At 34.7% G+C, this 19370-nt stretch overlaps 1 protein-coding gene across 2 annotated transcripts in view; it reads left to right on the plus strand.

Annotated features, from left to right (window-relative positions):
• The window catches only part of ZFAND3 (zinc finger AN1-type containing 3), a 287514-nt gene that overhangs the window by 207391 nt on the left and 60753 nt on the right, over positions 1-19370 (plus strand). For both annotated transcript variants that reach the window (XM_074348627.1, XM_074348626.1), the window contains one exon: positions 7092-7274. In XM_074348627.1, the coding sequence (XP_074204728.1) occupies positions 7092-7274 (183 nt within the window). The remainder of the gene's footprint in view (positions 1-7091; positions 7275-19370) is intronic.

Here is a 19370-nt window from a genome sequence, read left to right on the forward strand (position 1 = left end):
AAAACCTAGAAACATGCTTATAAATGGTAGTTTATCATGGAGATAAATTGAGAGAAGGGATGAAGAAAAGAGGAGAAAAGACCCTTTTCTATTAAAAGAGGCCTCTTTACAGTGCCTTGCATGAACCAAACTTTCAAGATGTCAGAATTGAATTTTTATCTTTAACATTTCCATCTTACTTTAATTGGCTACTTGAAACATGAAGCATTTTATGGTGTGGAATTAAATTAAAGCTTCCAGTGGAAACATGGAGTTGTAATCTGTGATAAATAATCAGTTGGGGTTTGGAGCCTGGGAATGGAAATGTGGAAACTGGAGAAGTCACCCCTGTAAGCTGGACAGAGGTTGCTCCAGTGATGGGTGCTATAGTGGGAAGTGTAGGGTACTAGAATCCCACAAACTTGGATCTCAACCAGCACTTGTTAGGAGGGGGCAGGTTGCCAAAACTTGCAGGGGGACTGTCCTTTGATGACATCTACTACCTAGTTATTTTGAGGATTAAATGAGAAAATGAACGTAAGTCCTCTGGCCTCACTCATAGCAGGCACTTAATTCTTAGCTCCTCTTTCACCTCCAGTTTAATTTTCTTTATATCTAGCTTTAGTGTCTGTAATAATATATAGAATCCTTATTAGTGGCCAAATAGATTTAATGAGTGAGATAGAACAAAATGCAGTTGAATTTCTCATCTCTCCTTATTGATTATGAAAATAGAGATTGACAGGTATTGAGCATTTTGTCTTTCAGAAATGCTAAACCAGGTGATGCTGGGAGTGTCCTTAAAAGCACACAAAATAATTTGTGAAAGGCTTAAAATAACAATTGATAAAATAATTTTAAATGTAATTCAGTGGTGGGCTTTCTACAGAGAAGCTTTTGGCTACTTACTCATTCAGGTAGCATTTATGGAGTATTGTTTTTGTCCCAGGCCTGTATAATGTGAGAGACTGACAAGTGAACAGATGATTCTTACACACCATAGTAAGTCTTGTGCTATGGGAAACCACAGGGTGTTGTGCCAAGAGAATTTGACAATATGTGCCAAATGCCTTAAAAATGTGCTTCCTCTGTTACCTAGTTGATCTGTTTCTAGCAATATAACCTAAAGAAGTTTGATGAAATCTTACTTATAATAGTGAAAAATTGGTAACTGCAAATGTATAACAAAAGTTAATTGGTTTAATTTCTCATTTATAAATGGACGTTCTGTTTACCCATCAGTGATCACATAGATCTTCAAGTGACAAAGAAAAAATTCATGATATATTACTAAGAGCAAAAAGTAGGTTACCAAAGAGAGTTTTTAAAAAAAATACTTAATCTAAATAGACATTTCTTCAGAGACATCCAGGTGGCCAACAGGCACATGGAAAGATGCTCAGCATTGCTAATTACTAGAGAAGTGTACATCAAAACCACAATGAGGTATCACCTTACACTGGTCAGAATGGCCATGGCCTAAAAGTCTACAAATAATAAATGCTGGTGTGGGGAAAAGCGAACCCTCCTACACTGTTGGTAGGGATGTAAATTTGTTCAGCCACTATGGAGAACAATATGTAGATTCCTTAAAAAACTAAAAATAGGGTTCATATGATCCAGCAATCCCACTCCTGGGCATATATCTGAAAAAGATGAGAACTCTAATTCAAAAAGATATATGCACCCCAGTGTTCACAGCAGCAGTATTTATAATAGCTAAGACATGGAAGCAACCCAAATGCCCATCAACAGATGATTGGTTAAGAAGATAGAGGGTGTGTGTGTGTGTGTAAGTGTGTGTAATGGAATATTACTCAGCCATGAGCAGAATGAAATACTGTCATTTGCAACAATATGGATGGACCTAGAGACTGTCATACTAAATGAAGTAAGTCAAAGACAATATTGTATGATTATCACTTGTATGTAGAATATAGAAAATAATACAAATGAGCCTATATACAAAACAGAAGCAGACTCACAGACATAGAAAACAAAATTTTGGTTACCAAAGGGGAAAGGGTGGGTGGATAAATTAGGAGTATGGGATTAACATATATAAACTACTGTACATATGATAGATAAGCAACAAGGATTTACTGTATAGCACAGGGAACTGTATTCAGTATCTTGTAATAACCTATAATGGAAAATAATTTGAAAAAATATGTATAATATATGTGTATAAGTGAATAAACATATTATTTGCTGTATACCTGAAACTAACACAATATTGTAAATCAACTATGCTTCAATTTTTAAAAATGTTAATTTTCAAAGAAAGAAAGTTTAGTGGAATCCTTTCCAGATCACTTTTTTGTTTTCTCTGCCTTGAATAAATCATTAAAAGGATGTAGTTACGGTCATAATCTGAAAGTGGTATGGGAGTTATGTGAACTAAGCATCTTGTCAAATCTATATAGTATATCTGAGAGATAACTATTACACATTTTTATATATAAGGTGAGTTTAGAGTAATGACTAGGTATAGTCCCAGTGGGACTGCTCAGGTGAACGGGCTTATCAGGAGTGCCAGCGACGTGTGTTTTCAGGACTCTCAGTCTTCTGAGGTACATTTTGTAGTTAGAAGATTAATCTGTGAGAAAAATCATTAGTAAGACAACAGAGGAAAAAATGTCCAGTACATATGTTTGCAGGCAGCCCCAGGGACTTCCACACTGGCCATTTTGACTGGGCTTGGTATCATTAGGCCACTTTTCCTAGCTTTTGGAAACATCTCATTTCTGGATACCTCAGGTATCTTTGTCAAGAAATCGTTTTCCCCCTTGGTTGATAATAAACTAAGCTACCAAGAACTTGGCTTCTGTTGACTTTTCAACAGCAATCCCATTAAAGTTCAAAGGTTTTTACTCAGATTTTTACAAGTAACAGTTTAGTTTGGAAAAGCTTTTTCACATCTGTTTTAGACTCACAGCTTTATTCAAGACTGATTTTACACCTTTGGATATACCATGAACTCTACCAATTTACAAAAATAGATAATTTTTTTTTTCTCAAAGAGGTAGATGAGCTTGGAGAGTTCTAGTTTTCCCAGTTACACAAGAACAAGTGAACAAGTGTTTTCTGTGTCTGAATCAAATGAAGTGACTCTTTCTGTACCTTTCCTGCACTGTTTTCCAGAGTAGAGGAACGAGAGTGTTGTTTACTTTTTCATGTGGGATATAAGTCTGCTTCCCTTTGTCCTTGGAGGGGACTTTTGGGGTTTTTTTGGGGGGGGAGGGTGGGGAGGGGTCAGTAGTCAGAAGTTTAATGTCAAATGATTCTAAAAGAGAGGAGCAAGAGAGTAAGAACTATGATATAAATATTAGGGCAAAAAGGAATAGTTAACTGAGTGGCTCTTTCTTTAAACTAGGAAAATACTTTTTATTTTTATTGACTGTCATTTGTTGAGAGTACCCATGTGCCAGATATATTATGGGCATTATCTTATTTGATTCACTTTATCCTGAGAGGTAGAAATAATTCCAGACAAGACCGCACAAGATTACACTATTTACTTTTAGCCGTATGTCCAGTAAATAGCAAAGTCACAGTTTGAATCCAGGTCCAACTTTAAAGCTCTTTGTAGTTTACAAGCTGTTAACTTTGGCCTAAGACTTAGAAAACTCTTATAATTAATTGTGAATTTCTGGTGAGTTGCATTAACTTTCTTGGCTCTTGCTTTCTTTATCTGTAAAATGAGAGGATTGAGCTAGATTTTCAAAGTTAATTCTGGTTGTAAAATTCTGTGATTTATGGTTTCTTTATTGAATTGAAGCAGAGACTGTAAAGTTTCTACTAGTTCTCTTGTTTGTAGGCCGTTTGGTTTGTAATGAATACTATTAGCCTGATAATTTTTTTTACAACATCACCCTGTGGAGGTGCAGAAAAGGCATAGTGAGAGGATGGGTTAAAAGAAGGTACATTGTGTCCACTAGAGGTTCACAAAAGAAAACTTAAAAGTGCCTCAACATCAAGGAGCATGGCAAGCATGGGCTGGAGGTTGTTTAGGTGGGATCTGGTAATTGTTGTTAGACACCAATGTCTCTAGGCATTGGGGAATGTGTTAAATAGGACAGTGATGACTCAGTTTCAGTTCTTTTAGGGTCTTACAACATTTGCAATTAAATGGTAGAGAGGTAGTTATAGGAGGATTGCAGTGATTATTGACATAGAAGAGCTAGTGAGATGACATGATATAAAAAAAGAAGCATGACTGTTGCAGTATTTTTATTCCACTTATATATAGTACCTTTTTCTCTGAAGGTGCTGTACAAATAACATTGAGATAATAAGCCATTTTAAAATGTCAAAACACTGAAGAATAGGAAAGTGGCTAGGAGAAATAAATACACAGAAGCAGTAGAGGCTTTAGATCAGTGATGGGCACAGCAGATTAGTGATTCTTTGGTTAAATCCGCTGCATTCACTATTGGTGCTGTAAATGGGTGGGGGCTTTGACATAGAGGCCTACTCTTTGGGCCACTCGGTGCTTACCATTCTGCATCTTGTGGTTGAGATTGAAGACCATGGATTTTCATGTCAGATGGACCTTTGTTAAAATACTGATCCTGCTACTTACTAGCTGTTAACTTGGAAAAAAATTACCTAAATTTTCTGAGTGTCAGTTTCTTCTTCAGTAAAGTGGTGATCATTTTACCTCCCTTGTTAAGGTTGTTCTGAAGATTAAAATAAATGAGCTAAATACATAAAACGTTTAGTTCAGTATTTGGCACGTGGTAAACGCAACATAAATGCTAGCTATAGTTATGCTCAGAATATGTCAAAATAGTGATTCTGATGAGGTTACAGAGCATAACATAATAGCAACGGCCTCTCTGTAGTTCAGAAGATAAGGCAGTATGGAGTTGTCAGGATCCTTTTCCCTCTCTGAATTGATACAGTGAAGCATCATCTGTACTTCATAGTCTAGTGTTAAATTTTTTAAATGAAACATACAGAGACTATACATAATAATTTAAATGGTCATATACTGACCAGCTTTAAGAAATAAAAAAAAAAAGGAGAGGGAAGGTATAGCTCAGTGGTAAAGTGCATGTTTAGCATGCACAAGGTCCTGGGTTCAATCCCCCAGTACCTACATTAAAATAAAATAACTTTAAAAAAATTACAGATAGAATGGAAGATCTGTGTTCCTCTTCCCCCCTCCCCCCCAGATAGCTACTGTCTGAGTTTGGTGTATCATTTCCATGCATGTTTTTATATTGTAATTATGTATCTGTAAATAACATATGGTATTTTACATATTTTAAATTGTATATAAATATTGTTAGACTATATATATCCTTCCGTAGCTTGCTTTTCTCAACATTGTTTTTGAGATTTTTCATTATTCTTATAGCTTTAATCATTTATTTTGACTACCATAGAGCATTCCATTACATTGATGAATACACCATTTTAATCATTTGTCCATCAACGAACATTACCTATACTTTTGAATGTTTTTACATAGCTCTCACTTCACATTCCCCTGCTTCCTTTAGAGATAACCACTATCCTGAATTGTGTTAATTAAAAAAAAAAGATTTAGACATACATATTCCTAAACATACATTGTTTGAGTTTTGTCTGTTTTAGGATTTATGCAGTACAATCTTACTATGTTATTTAGTAACTTGCTTTTTTTTTTATTCAACATTATGATTTTGAGATTCATTTATAGTGATGTGTGTGGCAGTGGTTACTTGTTTTCACTATGTACATTATTCCATTATTTGAATATATTATAATTTATGGACCTTTAAGTTGCTTTTTTGACTTTTTACTATTACACACAATCTATAATTAACACCCTTGTACATGTGTATTGAGTTTCTATCAGACATATACCTAGTAATGAAATGACTTGGAGTATATGTAATATATGTGGATACTGGATATTGATGAGTAGTAATTATATTATCATTTAATTATACATATTTTGTAATTTTATAATTTTTAATTTGACCCATGAGTTTAAAGTGTATTTTTAAAATTTCCAAAATATAGAATTTTGTCCAATTTTCAACTTAATTGCTCTATGGTCAGTTAATAATGTCTATATCTTACTAGTTCTTTGAGACTTGCTTTATAGTCTAATGTGTGGTTAAAGTTTATCTAGGTTTTAGTCAGTTTTTATAAATATTCCCCATGTGTTTGAAAACAATTCATTGTCTGATTATCAGTTTCCCATAAATATGATAATTTTTGCTTTACATATTTTGAAGCTTTGTTATTAGGTATATACAGATTTAGAATTGTTTTATCTTCCTGGTAACTTTTTTTGTGCTATTATATACTGATCCTTTTTATCTTTATTAATGCTTTTTGCCTTTAAGTCTACATTTTGTGATAGTATTATGGCTATTACTGGCTTTTTGAAAAATTAAAAAAATTTTTTTTGGAGGGGAGATAGTTAGGTTTATTTATTTATTTTAATGGTAGTACTGGGGATTGAACCCAGGACCTCAAACACACTAAGCATGCACTCTGCCCCTGAGCTATACCCACTGGCTTTTTAACCATGTGTATTTGCTGGTATTTTGTTTATATACTTTAAATTTTCCTTCTCATGTTTATGTTTTTAGTATGTCTCTTGGCAACTGTATATAACAGGACTTTGTTTATTCAGTCTGAATTTTCTGTTTTTTAACTACTGAGTTTAGTCTACATTTATTACCATCACTGATATATCTGTACAATTCTACCATCTTATGTGTTTTCTATTTACCTTGCTTTTTTTCTCTGTTGTTTTTTCCCTTCTTATCAGTCCTCTATTGGTTTAAACAACTTTCTTTATTCCTTTTATCACTCTGCTGATTACCTCTAATATTTTAACATGCATTTGGCTTTGTAAAGTCTTCCATTAAATTAGTATGTCTACCATTCACCTGAATGATACAGGGACCTTGGAAATCTTTAACTCGGTTACCCTCCACCAATTTTATATGGTTTCCACCAGTATTTTACTTACATTTTTTAATCACCAAAATTAATTTTTATTATTGCTGCTGTTACATTTAATTTTTATACTTTCATTTTTTTCAAATACCCAAAGTAATTGTGAATTCCTAGATTAAACTGGTTTTCTCACTCTTTCTCTTCAGATTTTCAAAAGAAACAACCAGACGATGATTCCGCTCCAAGTACGAGTAACAGCCAATCAGATTTGTTTTCTGAAGAGACCACCAGTGACAACAACAATACCTCGATAACCACGCCAACTCTTAGTCCCAGCCAGCAGCCGCTTCCGACAGAACTGAATGTAACTTCACCAAGTAAAGAGGAGTGTAAGTGCCCAGATTCTGTTCAGTGGTAGAGAAAGCAGCCTAAGAATCATATCATGAGTTTCTTGGTAATGCCTCATCTGAGAAAAAAAGATAGCAGGTCTCTTAATTCAAGATTGTGTTGACACATAGTCCCAAGTCAGCAAGGCAGAGAATAAGCTTCAGCCATTGCATAGTGCTTGAGGTTTTCTTAAAAGATAGCCTTTATGTTAACTGTTAAGGTACAAGAGATTTTAAACTAGTCTGGGGCAGTGATTCTTAGCCCTGGCTGTAAATTAGAATCCACTGGGGATTTTTAAAACAATTTTAATCTCCAGCACTATTCCCTGAGTCGGATTTAATTGGTCTGGAGGGAGGCTCAGTGATCTGTTCTTTTTAACTCTTCAGAGTATTCTAATGTGCAGCAAGAATTGAGAACCACTGGTGTAGGGAACTTAACGTGATTTAGTAATCTTGGATTAAAGATTTACCTCTGTCATTAACTGGGCCTTGAATGTTTCTAAGGCATTTAATTGAGATAACACTGTATATTTCATAGAACAGAGGGTATTTTGAAGGGAGGAGGCAATTGTTTCTGATACTCTTCTGTAAGTGCTCAGTGGTAGATTACTATTATCGTATATGTGATACAGAAGTCCATTGTCCACGTAGTCTTTATAATGCTTAGAACCATTTCCTCTAGGGCACAACTATAACTGAGAGTTTGTTGAAAATTATAGGGGTGTTATGACAGAGCAATTTTTAGCTTTTAAAAGCTTTACTTAACAGGTTGAAATTTGGTGTTTCAAATTTAATGAATATCTAGAAATCCTTGGAATGTGGTAGGTTAGAATGTTTTATCTACTAATTTTGGAAAGATTAGCAGAGAACAAATATTTATCTATCATAAACCACTGTACTAGGTAAAACTGAGAGTATACAAGTGAAAAAGGTCATAGTCCTTGCCCTCAAAGAATTTACTGTTTAGCAGGGGGAATTAAATATATTTGTTATATCCGTGGTTCTCAAACAGCAGTGATTTTTGCCCCTCCTTCTCTTCCCCAATGCTGTAAACATCTTACACTGTATTGGACAGCCCTCCAGAACAAGGAATTATCCAGCCTGACATGCCAGTAATGCCAAGGTTGAGAAACCTTGAAGTGTGGTTGTATGCACCCATTTTAATGGTCCTTATGTATTAAAGGCATTGTTTAAGAAGGGTGTTGGTTTACTGGAGAAAAAGTGGTGTTGAAGACGAAACAATATAGAGGAAAGCTGCGTGAAGTTCTGCAGTAGCATTTAGGAGGGTCACTTATGGAGGACAAGGCTGGATAGGTAGATCATGGCCATGCCATAGAGGCTTGACTGCTCAGCCAAGATATTTGACTGCCAGACAACATTCATGTTTTTGCACAAAGGAAGTAATATTACTACAGTTCTTTTGGAGAGGTAATCTGGCAGTATTGAAAATGAGAAAGCTTATACTAGAATAGCATTGCAGAGACAGAATTTTTAAAATACTGTAACTTATTGAATATAGGCCCAGGGGAAAGTATAGAAATTATTTAAGAGGAGGAAAAAAAAGATGAAAATGGTAGTGATAATGTTAAGGCATAGGTTTTGTTTTGTTTTAAAACATCCATTTGGGGTTATGTTCTTATTGAGGAGCTGATGAAAGCTATGGCCCCTTGTCTCAGAAAAATATACACCATCCATTTATGCCCAATTTTGAATAAAATGTTTCTAAAGCTTACTGTGGCCTTTAGGCTAAGAACTCCTTGTCTAAGGGAAAGGTTGGAGCTGGTCAGGATCTTATCTTACGGAACTACATCTGATGGGACCCACATGTACTAGGATCAGGCCGACAGATCAACTTTGAGCAGCCCAAGTGCATGTGAGACTGAGATAACAACAGCTCCCATTTATTGAGTGCTTTATGTGCAAGGCATTGTTCTGTATTTTGAATATTTTCTCGTTTATTCCTCCTGAAAACTCAGTGAGGTAGATACTAACATTATCCCCATTCTGTAGATAAGGAAACAGGCACAGACAGATCAAGTAATTTGCCTGTGGTAACAAACTAGTAGATACCAGAACCAGGATTCAAATTCAGACATTTGGCTTCAGAATTCATGTTTTTAATCAGTTAATCCACAATGTGAAGTATAACTGCCACAGAAAGTAGAAAGATCCATGTTGTCAAGACCAGCACATTCTTTCTCTGTAATTAAGGTATGTAGAAACTCAAACTATAACCAAATGTTACTTGATTAATTCATCAGAAAATCCTTGTAACAGGGATTGGAGATAAAAGCATAATACCCATGTGACTAAAACATTTTCTCTGGTGGCAGATCTTTATAGGAAGCACACCCATAACAAGGATTTATATAGTGAATGACAAAATGTGAACTCAGAACAAGTGGAGTTAGATAAAGTGAATTTTTGATTGAGTCAGGATGATTGTCAGGTACACTCTAAGGACATATAGGGAAGATCTTTTGCATTCAGTACAAGGTTCCATCTTCATACCCTTTTCTCCCTTCTCTGCCTGGGCTTAGATCTGCCCTGAGCCTTGGAACCCCTAGGACACAACACTTCCTTGTTTCCATAACTTGCTGGTCTAGGCTACTGTGGACTGCCATGTTTTTTCTTTTGATATACATATAAATGCCTTCACTCTGATTAAAGATGTGTAGTTCTGCTAGTTTCAGATCCATTCTCTTTCTGATGACATCACTACTGTAAACCATTGTGTGTTTAACTCTTCAAGTTAAACTCTCAGAAGCTAATCTCATTTCCTAATTCTTGTGGTGCTCATTATTGTAATCCTTGGATTTTCACATATCTGGAGGAATGAGGAGATTTGCTATTCTGAATAATGATGACTTAAGTGTTCAACTGGGCAATTTTTAGGAGAGATAAGTCAAAGTTGGCTTCATCCACATGCAGATGACAGGTGAAGCTTTAGGGGTTAAATGAGATTACCAAGGATGAGAACAACAACAACAAAAAAAAGCAGTGAGAACAGAACCTTGAGTGAAACCAAAACAGGAGGGAACTGAAGAAGTCAGAGAGGAGGCAGATGATAGTGGGGCAGGGTCAGGAAAGTCAAGGAACAAATTTCAGCTTATGGTGTGGGTTTTATTAATAACAGTGAAAATGTTCACTCATGTTTATGAAGTGTTTGGCTATGTTCTAAGCACTCTTCTAAGCTCTTTATATGTACCAACATGTAATTCTCACAATACTGTATGAGATAGGTGCTTTTATTATCCCATTTTTGCAGACGAAGAAGTTGAAGCGTAAGGAGGTTCAGTAACTTCTGCCTAAAGTTCAGAGCTCCTGCTTCACAGTGTAGCTCATGTTCCAACCCACTGATTTGGCTCCAGAGCCTGTGCTTTCAACCACTATAGCATTTTGCCTCAACGTTATGAAAATACTGTGGAAAACTGGAAACTGACAAGAGACATTGAATTTGGTGATCATGAGATTGATTACCTAAATAAACTGTGTAATAAACTATTTCAGTGGTTTGTATATTCATATAACAGTCTTTGCTGAGTGACGCTAGGTTAAATACTGGGTACAGAAATGAATAAGATTAGGTCTCTACCCACAAGGAGCGTATTTTCAAATACATATGCCTCTCCTTGAGGTTGTTCTCCAAACAGGTGCATAAGAATTTTAGGGTGAAAGGGAGGCAGTAGCAGGAACAATGGCTATAAGCATGCCATTTGCAAAAGCTTTTTCAGGTGGGTTTTGCTACCTCATCTCGGTTTGAAAGTATGCTAGAGTGAGGAGATGTGTGCCCGGTTTGTGGATGGGAGATGTTTGTTGAAGCTGTCAGGATGACTGTGTTGCAAGTCAACAGGAGATGATTGAAGTGATCGCCAAGTAGCAGTGCAGACCCAGATGAAATTAGGCAGCCTGATCCATTGACTCCTTGCAGATTTTAATTGTGACCTACCTAGGAGAAGAAAGGTAGAGGGGATTACTTAATCTTTTAGTGTCCTCGAGAGACTGAAAGTTCATCTTTTGGTCCTTCTTAGCTTCCCCTAGAGAGTTATGGAGAAGTAGGATGTGGGAGTTGCTGGGAAATGGATTTGGGGTGCCAAATCCAAGTTCTGCATAATATGTAAACTCTACACTAGTTGCGGATCTACTGTTATTGTGTAGAATTGGAAATGCTGTTTCTTCTTCAGGGCTTGTGAAAGGTTTCATATTTTTTCCTAATAATCAAGGGAATGAGTATTGCTTAAATTTGCTTTCCACTTCTCATTGTTAAATGAATATAAGAACAGAAAGATGGTGAGAGTCTGGGTACATTAGTGCTGTTTTGAAAAGACAACAGATAGAGTAAGAACTATTGACAAGAATGTGTAAAGCAGAACAGGGCAGTTTTTTATCCAAAAGAATTTCTTAAGGCACCTTGACTGAATGTCAGATAAAACATATACCTATTTTTTCCAAGTCATATTTCTTTGAACACACACGCATCTCTTCCTATCCCATCTTGTGTGTCTGCAGAAGAGTGAATAGAACTTTTGCCATTAGAAACATTTTCAAAAAGCAGTGTAAACAACATTCTAATAGTGACCAAAGGACTTTGTCACAGCATTTAAATGGTATACAAATGGTAACAGCTATCACCAGAGTACTCATTAAGCATCAGACACTGTTCCAAATACTTGCCTGTATTAGCATACTTCAGCTTCATAATACCTTGTAAGGTAGGTACTGTTACCATATCTGTTCCTCAGATGTGGAAATGGAGGCATAGGTTGAGTCAGTATCTTACTCAAGATCTCGGAGCAGCCTGGCTTTCTGGCACCGGATCATAGCTGCCCATCTCTATAGTGATTGATAGTGTAAAGGACGTTGTGTGCAGATGTAAACTATAGAAGAGAGAGTGTTGCACAAACACTTCAAAAGAACAAAATAACATACATTTTTTTTTTTTAGTGCTTTTGCTCCTGCTTACTTACTGTTGTCCCAGTTTCATAGAGGAGATAAAATGTGATTTGTGCTTAGTTTCTTGAGCTAACTTTTAAAGAAAGAAAGGATAATGTCAGGTTGTGGAGAGAACACTGGAACAAGTTGTTGTTTTGTTGTTATTTTTAAATGACAGGCAGGTGACTGGTCACCTTAAATCAGAGTCTTAATAGATTGGGCTTAAAAGGTTAAAAATATATATATATACCCTTTTCTCTATATCTTCTATAAATCAGATTTCCTGTTGTCATGCTCTTGAAGACTTGGGCATCCTACTTATGACCTGTTTGGGAGGATATGCACGCTTACGTAGGTGTTTGTTTATTTGCCAGTTCCACTATGTATAGAGTAGAAATTAAGATGTTGGTGGAGAGTTGTCTGGTCTGTTCCTTTCTAGGCAAAGGAGGAAGAGATCTGATACCTACAACTAGGGAAGAATAATGACAAGAAATGGACTTGTTTTCAAATATTCTGACATTCTGACTTAGCAGTTAGAGAGGGCCCACCTCATACACAACATTCTCCTAAGTTCTGTGGTGGCACATACAAAGAAATAAACAGCAACCAACACATACAGAAAACTGTCATTTACAAGAGAAATTGGCAAACCTAACCCATAGGCCAAATTGGCCCACCACCTGTTTTTGTACGGCTCAGGAGCTAAGAATGATTTTAAATGAAAAAAATCAAAAGAACAGTAATTTTGCAACATGAAAATTATATGAAATTCAAATTTCAGTGTTCATAAATAAGTTTTTATTGGAACACAGCCATGCTCATCCGCACTATAACAGCAGAATTGGATAGTTGCTACGGAGACCCAGTGGCGCTTTACAGAAAAAGTTCGTCAACCTCTGTTTTACAAAGTCCTTTGACAAACATTTTTTTCCTGGGATCGTCCTGACAATGTGGTATAGGCAGGGCGGAGAGCCTCCTTCTTACTCTGATGAGAAGGTTTTCATGGTGACCTGCCTTGAGTCACATGATAGGGCTAGAACTCAGCTCTGGGCCGTTTTCATCCATAATGCTCATGTTTTTTTCTGTTCTCTACTGCATTTACCTAAAAGATGCTTTTGTTGTAGCCAAAAGAAAATATACAGGAAAAGTGAGAGCCATAGTAACTGGAATGTTAGTGATGACTTTTATAAATAAAGCTTCATTTCCAATTGCTGGCTGGGTTTTCCTTTAATATGACAGTGATTCCCCAAATAGAAATTTGAGAGCATTCTTTATCCATGGTTAAATTAATTTGGTTAGACAGAGATCTCAGTTGTTTCCTTGGAAACTGGTTCCTGGTGATACCATAGCTTCCCCAGGCATTTAAAAAATAAAATGGTGGTGCATTTTAGCAGATTTCCTTGCTAACTGCCTTTGGGTCTTTGAACATGCATTGGGCTTTATTGACTGCTAGTCTTCATTCCTGTCTGACAAACCCTTATCTGTCCCTTAGAAAATTAGTATCATTGCCACCAAGTGGCTAAACTTTGTTTTTACCAATTAAATTTCTGATAATTTTTAAATGACACTAGTTTTCCCTTTTTCAGACTGTTCATACTTGAAGACCAGATATTGGGCAAAACAGGCTCACTTATTCTAGTAGAACATTTAGAAAATATTACCTATTAAAAATATTTTATGACTTCCTGCTGGGCTGGTTTTAAGTGAAATATGGTGAGGAGATTTATTTACAGTTCTCTCTGTATGTGTCTTTCTCTTCCCTCTTCCCTAATGAAGCTTGGAGCATCAGGCTGTTTATCAGAGATAATTATACAACAGATGGGTCCTTTCTGACATGTAATAGTCTCAAAGTGGAAGATTCTTTCCCATAATGAAGAATGTCCAAACTTTAAACGTCTCTTTTGATTTTAATTTAAAGGTTTTTTTTTTCCAGTGCATTTATTTATTTTGAAGCTGATTCTGTAAAGCATGCTGCTTTTATTAGGGCTGTGTTGTTTTTTTTTTTTAATTGATACTTTGCAATACAATATAATAACGTACGGTTATATGCTGCGTTAAATTGAATGGCTGTGAGTCACCAGGAATCAGTGTGTATGGGATCATTAAATAAATCAGTGTGTATGGGATCATTAAATAAATCCCTGTCAAAATACAGAAGGACTTGAGCAGTTTAGCAGTGTTTTCTGTGGAAATTATTTCTAGTCCACAATGTTAGCTGGGTCAGAACTTGTTCAAGCACTTACAGTGTCATCTAACATTTTTGGTAATCAAAATTAAAGCAAAACCATGATTTTTTAAATTATTCATTTAAATGCTAGCCTCTTTTTTCTTTTTCTTAAGTTTTAAATCTATTTTTTAAGTATACAAGTAAAACAAAGACATACAGATTTATATAGAATAGAAGGTGAAAATATTCTTTTAATACCTCTACCCCATCCCCACCAATTCCCATTCTTTTTGGAGGTAACCATTGTTTATTAATTTTGGAATATATGTATTCTTTTTCTATGCAGTTATATACATGTCTACATAAATATAAGGTTGTCTTTATTTTTATACAAATGAAACATACATACAGTTTCATAACTATATGGTTATTTATTTAACAATATATTTTAGAGATCTTTCCAGGTCAGCACATGGAGATCAGCCTAATTTTTTTAAACTTCTGCATAGTATTTTTTATTATTATTATTATTACTATTATTATTATTATTAGCTTTTTACTTTTGAGGATGTTAGATATTTCACTACTATAACCCATGTGATGTAAACATTTTATACATAATTAATGGTGCATGTGTCATTTTTTCTGTGAAAAACACATAAAAGAGGGACTAACAAATCAGAGAATATGTGCATTTTAAATTCTGATACATATGGCCAAATTAGTTGCCAAAATAACATTATCTCTTTATTCCTATATACCACTTTGAGCATTTTTCTCATACTTTTACCAATATTCAGTATTCCTCCTTCTTTTTTTTTTTTTTTTTTTTGGCAACAGGCAAAAGAAAAGCTCATTTTAACTTGCATTTCCCTGACATCTCCTGATAGTGAGATCAAGCACTGTTTCGTGTGTTTTTTAGCTATTTATGTCCCCAGTGATTTGCCTATCTGTATTCTTTCCTTATTTATTTTTTATTAGCCATCTTTTTCTTACTGATTTGTAGGAACTCCTTATATATTCTGGATAATAAATCTTTGTTATGTACTTTGCAAATATTTTCTTCTTGTATGTCACTTGACTTTTAATTTTGATTTGAGTGCTTGTATTTCATTAGAAAGCTTACAAATTGTAAAATTAAAATCTGTTGATCTTTTGTCTTCCAGATTTGTGTCTTTCTTAGAAGGCTTTCTCCATCATAGGGTTATAAAATTTTTTTCTATATATTCTTATTACATTTATAGTTTATATTTAGCTCTTGATTCAATCTGGAATTTTTTGGTATATAACACAGGGTATGGGGATTTACCTTTATTATTTTTTCAAATGGATAACAAATTATCTCAAAACCATTTATCAATGAGGCCTGGTTGGAAGTGCCATTATTATTATATAAACAAATATTTTTTGGCTCTTTTATTTTGTTCCATTGGTCTAATTGTCTATTTTATTTTCTGAGCCTAGAAAATAACTTTGTGATATGTATTGATATCTGATAGAGCTAGTTCCCACTTAGTTTATCTTTTTCTAAAATTTTTTGGCTGTTTTTTTGTATTTTCCCTTCTTGATGAATTTTGTGAAATCCTATTAAAAATTACAGTGTGATTTAATTTTTTAATTTTTATTTTCAAATGGAGGTACTGGGGTTCGAGCCCAGGACCTTGTGCATGCTAAGCTGTACCACTAAGCTACATCCTGTACCCCTGCAGTGTGATTTTAATTGGGATTACATTGACTATGTAGATTTATTTGGGAATAGGTGACATTTTAATACATTTTTGGGCCTTCTCATGTAGGTATATCATTTGTCTTCATTTATTCAAACCTTCTTAAATATTCTTGAGTAAAGCTTTATTATTTTCTTAATATAAGCTTTATACATTTTTTGCTAGAATTTCTTCTTTACAGCTTTATACATATATTTTTTATTTCTAACTCTGATACTACTTTTTGTTACTAGTATATCTGAAATATATTAGTATTTCACACACAAATATTGTATTTGTTGTAGGTTTCTTGTAGATACCAGGTTAAAAAACTTCTATTTATAGCTTGCTGATTTTTTTGATTGGAGAGGAGTGTTGAATTTTATAAAATTCTTTTTTAGCATGTGTTGAGATAATCATGTGGATTTCTCCTTTAATATGTAATCTCTCTATTCAGTAGACTTCCAGTGTTAAACCATCTTTGCATTCCTCGAATAAACTCTACTAGTTCTTTCAGTGTACTGATGGATTCAAAATGCTAATTTTCTTTAAAATTTTATACCTGTTTTGTAAGTGAGTAAATTTTGTGTATGTATGTGTTTATATGTAATGGGCATGCTATTCCTGTCTAGTTTAAATATCAGTTACATTGATCTCATAGAAAGCCTTTCATCTTTTCCTATGCCCCAACACAGCTTTTTGTCTTATATTCTGATGTAACATAATTTATTCTTTGAAAGCTTGAAGAGCTTATTCATAAAACTGATTGGCCTGATGTCTGATATTGGACTTTTTATATTTTATACATCATTCAAAGTCAATTTTGGCAATTAATATTATAAAAACATCTATTTCATCTACATTTCTAAGTTTATTGGAATGAAATTATACATAGTGTTCTTTTTTTAAAATTTCTTGTATTAAAGGTGCGCTTAACTTTAAATATATATTGTAACCAAGTACACAAACTAAATCTTATTTATTCTAATATCGTTTATATTTCCTAATTTGTCTTTGTTTATGATTTTCTAGTGTTTGCTTAATGGAGAAATTAAAGATCTAGGAAGTTGTCACTGCCAGTATTGTGTTTTCATAGGATTACAGCCATAATCTTTAGATGGTTCTTACTACTGATCTTGTCCTAGTTTATAAACTTGTCAGATGAATCTCCCATTGATATCATGCTGCACAAAAAAGGAAATTCTTCCATTGACACATCACCAATTATTTGACCATCCAGATTCTTAATCTTTTATCAGACATCTTTCTCCCACATAATCTGAACCCTTGTTGTGTCTTATCTGCCTATCTTTCCCAGCACTGATGGCTCAGCTCTGAACCAAACCGGATTCTTGCTGTCCCAGGAGACACCATGGCATTCATATTACCAATTTTATTCATGCTCTTGAAAACCCACCTCAGAACCATTTCATCCACACTGATTGCTTCATCCAAGGAATTCCTGACTTCCTCCCTGTAACATCTAATCACGTATTGTCTTGGTTAACCTCTTAGACATGTCATCTCTCTACCAGTTTAGAGGCGAAACCCAGAATTAGCAGAGACTTAATTTTATTCTGCTTTACTCTGCCACATAGTATCTAGAACAGTGCTTAGCAAGGCAATACTCAGTAAATGTTTACTGACTTAAATATTTAGAGAAGTTTACTAATTTACTTTTTGGAGCCTACTTCATGTATTTTGATACATTAAAGAGAGACAGACTTTCATTGCCTAAACCTGATTTTGAGTAGTTTCTTAATATTCTTTTGTTATTTTCTGTACCATTCAAAAACCCCACGATGATGAAACTCAAAAAGACAATTTCCCTACCAGATTTTGAAATTTGGTTGCCTTGTTGTGGTAACAATTCATCTCTTTTAACAGAGCTTTTAGTATGATGAGAGATTGTCTGTTTGTTTAAACTGTGCAAATAGCCACTTGCCTTTTGTGGATAACAGTTTTTACTCATGGGTATTTCTTTTATCACCTGAATTTTCCCCTTCAAGATTCCCTTTGCAAGAGGGAAGGCTAGGAAACTTTAAACATCCAGAGATTCCTTGAGAAGTCTGCAAATCTGAAAGGTTAGCTTCCCATAAAGGTTTCCTCGGGCACTTATGAGATTATACAGTTATTGATATTCATACTAGATTTTGAAGCAGCAGCATCACTGCCCCCTCTTTGCAAATGCAGATTTTTTTTATGTTCTTATTAAATGAAATGCTCTATCCTTGGCTGTGAAAGTAAAGGTCACAGCCAACAACCACACTTCACATAGCTTTAGCTCTTTGCAAGTTGTCATATTGTTTTTATTTTGTGTTAATGCAGGTAATAGGTGACACTGTGCTGATTTTAAAGTAAATCTAAGCTTTATTATGACAGAAGTGTTCAGCTGAAAAAATCGTATTATAATAGGTGCATCTATTTGGGTATGTTAGAAGTAGTTATTTTAACCTTATGTGAATATATTTTAATTGTGTTTGTGAACTTCTCTCTGAAAATTCAGAGCTGCCAATGCCAAAAAATGACTACATAAAACTTTACATTTTATGTTCATATGTTCTGTTGTTTCATAAACCATTTCACTTTTGGATCTGTCAAAAGGATGATTCTTTAGATTTGTTTAAAAGAGTAGGATGTCACATTGGTAGGGAATTTTTTAAAAATTCCAAAGTATCATTTAAGCACTTTTTTACATAATTTTGACATTTTCAACTATTATTTACAAAGAAAGGTTCTATTGTTAAGACCTGCTAGTGTTTACTTCTATAAAACAAGGAGGTTGGACTAAGATTCCTTTTAGTCATTGTCACTTTGAACATGTTGCCAGCTGTGTTCAGCTGCTTATAGGAGAGGCCTAGCAAAGGGTCGGAGAACGGCACCTATGTTCAGAATTCACTTTAAATTTCCACGGGGCAATACCTGTGGCCTAAATGAATGTATCTTTCTATTTTCTCTGAAGCCTCTTATGAAGTATATGCACAAGTCACTTCCCTTTCTGAGGAAAGCATTGCAGCCTTTCAGTTGCTGACACAGGCTGAGATTTATGAAAACACTCTTGATAGCTGACGATATCAAAAAAATAAAAGCTCTTCTAATGCTGAGTGGTTTCTTCATTAATGTTGTTATGAGATTCATGCTCATGTTGATGGTAAAATGCAAATATAGAAATCTGAATTGGGCCTTAGTTAAGCCTGTAAATAGTAAGAACTGAGATCTAAATTGGAGAACTGACAGCTCCTGATTTCATATCCATATTAAATACGCTTTGTCACAGAGAGAAACAAAAGTATC

The sequence above is a fragment of the Camelus bactrianus genome, chromosome 20 (genome assembly GCF_048773025.1).
Source record: "Camelus bactrianus isolate YW-2024 breed Bactrian camel chromosome 20, ASM4877302v1, whole genome shotgun sequence".
NCBI classification, from domain to species: Eukaryota; Metazoa; Chordata; class Mammalia; order Artiodactyla; family Camelidae; genus Camelus; species Camelus bactrianus.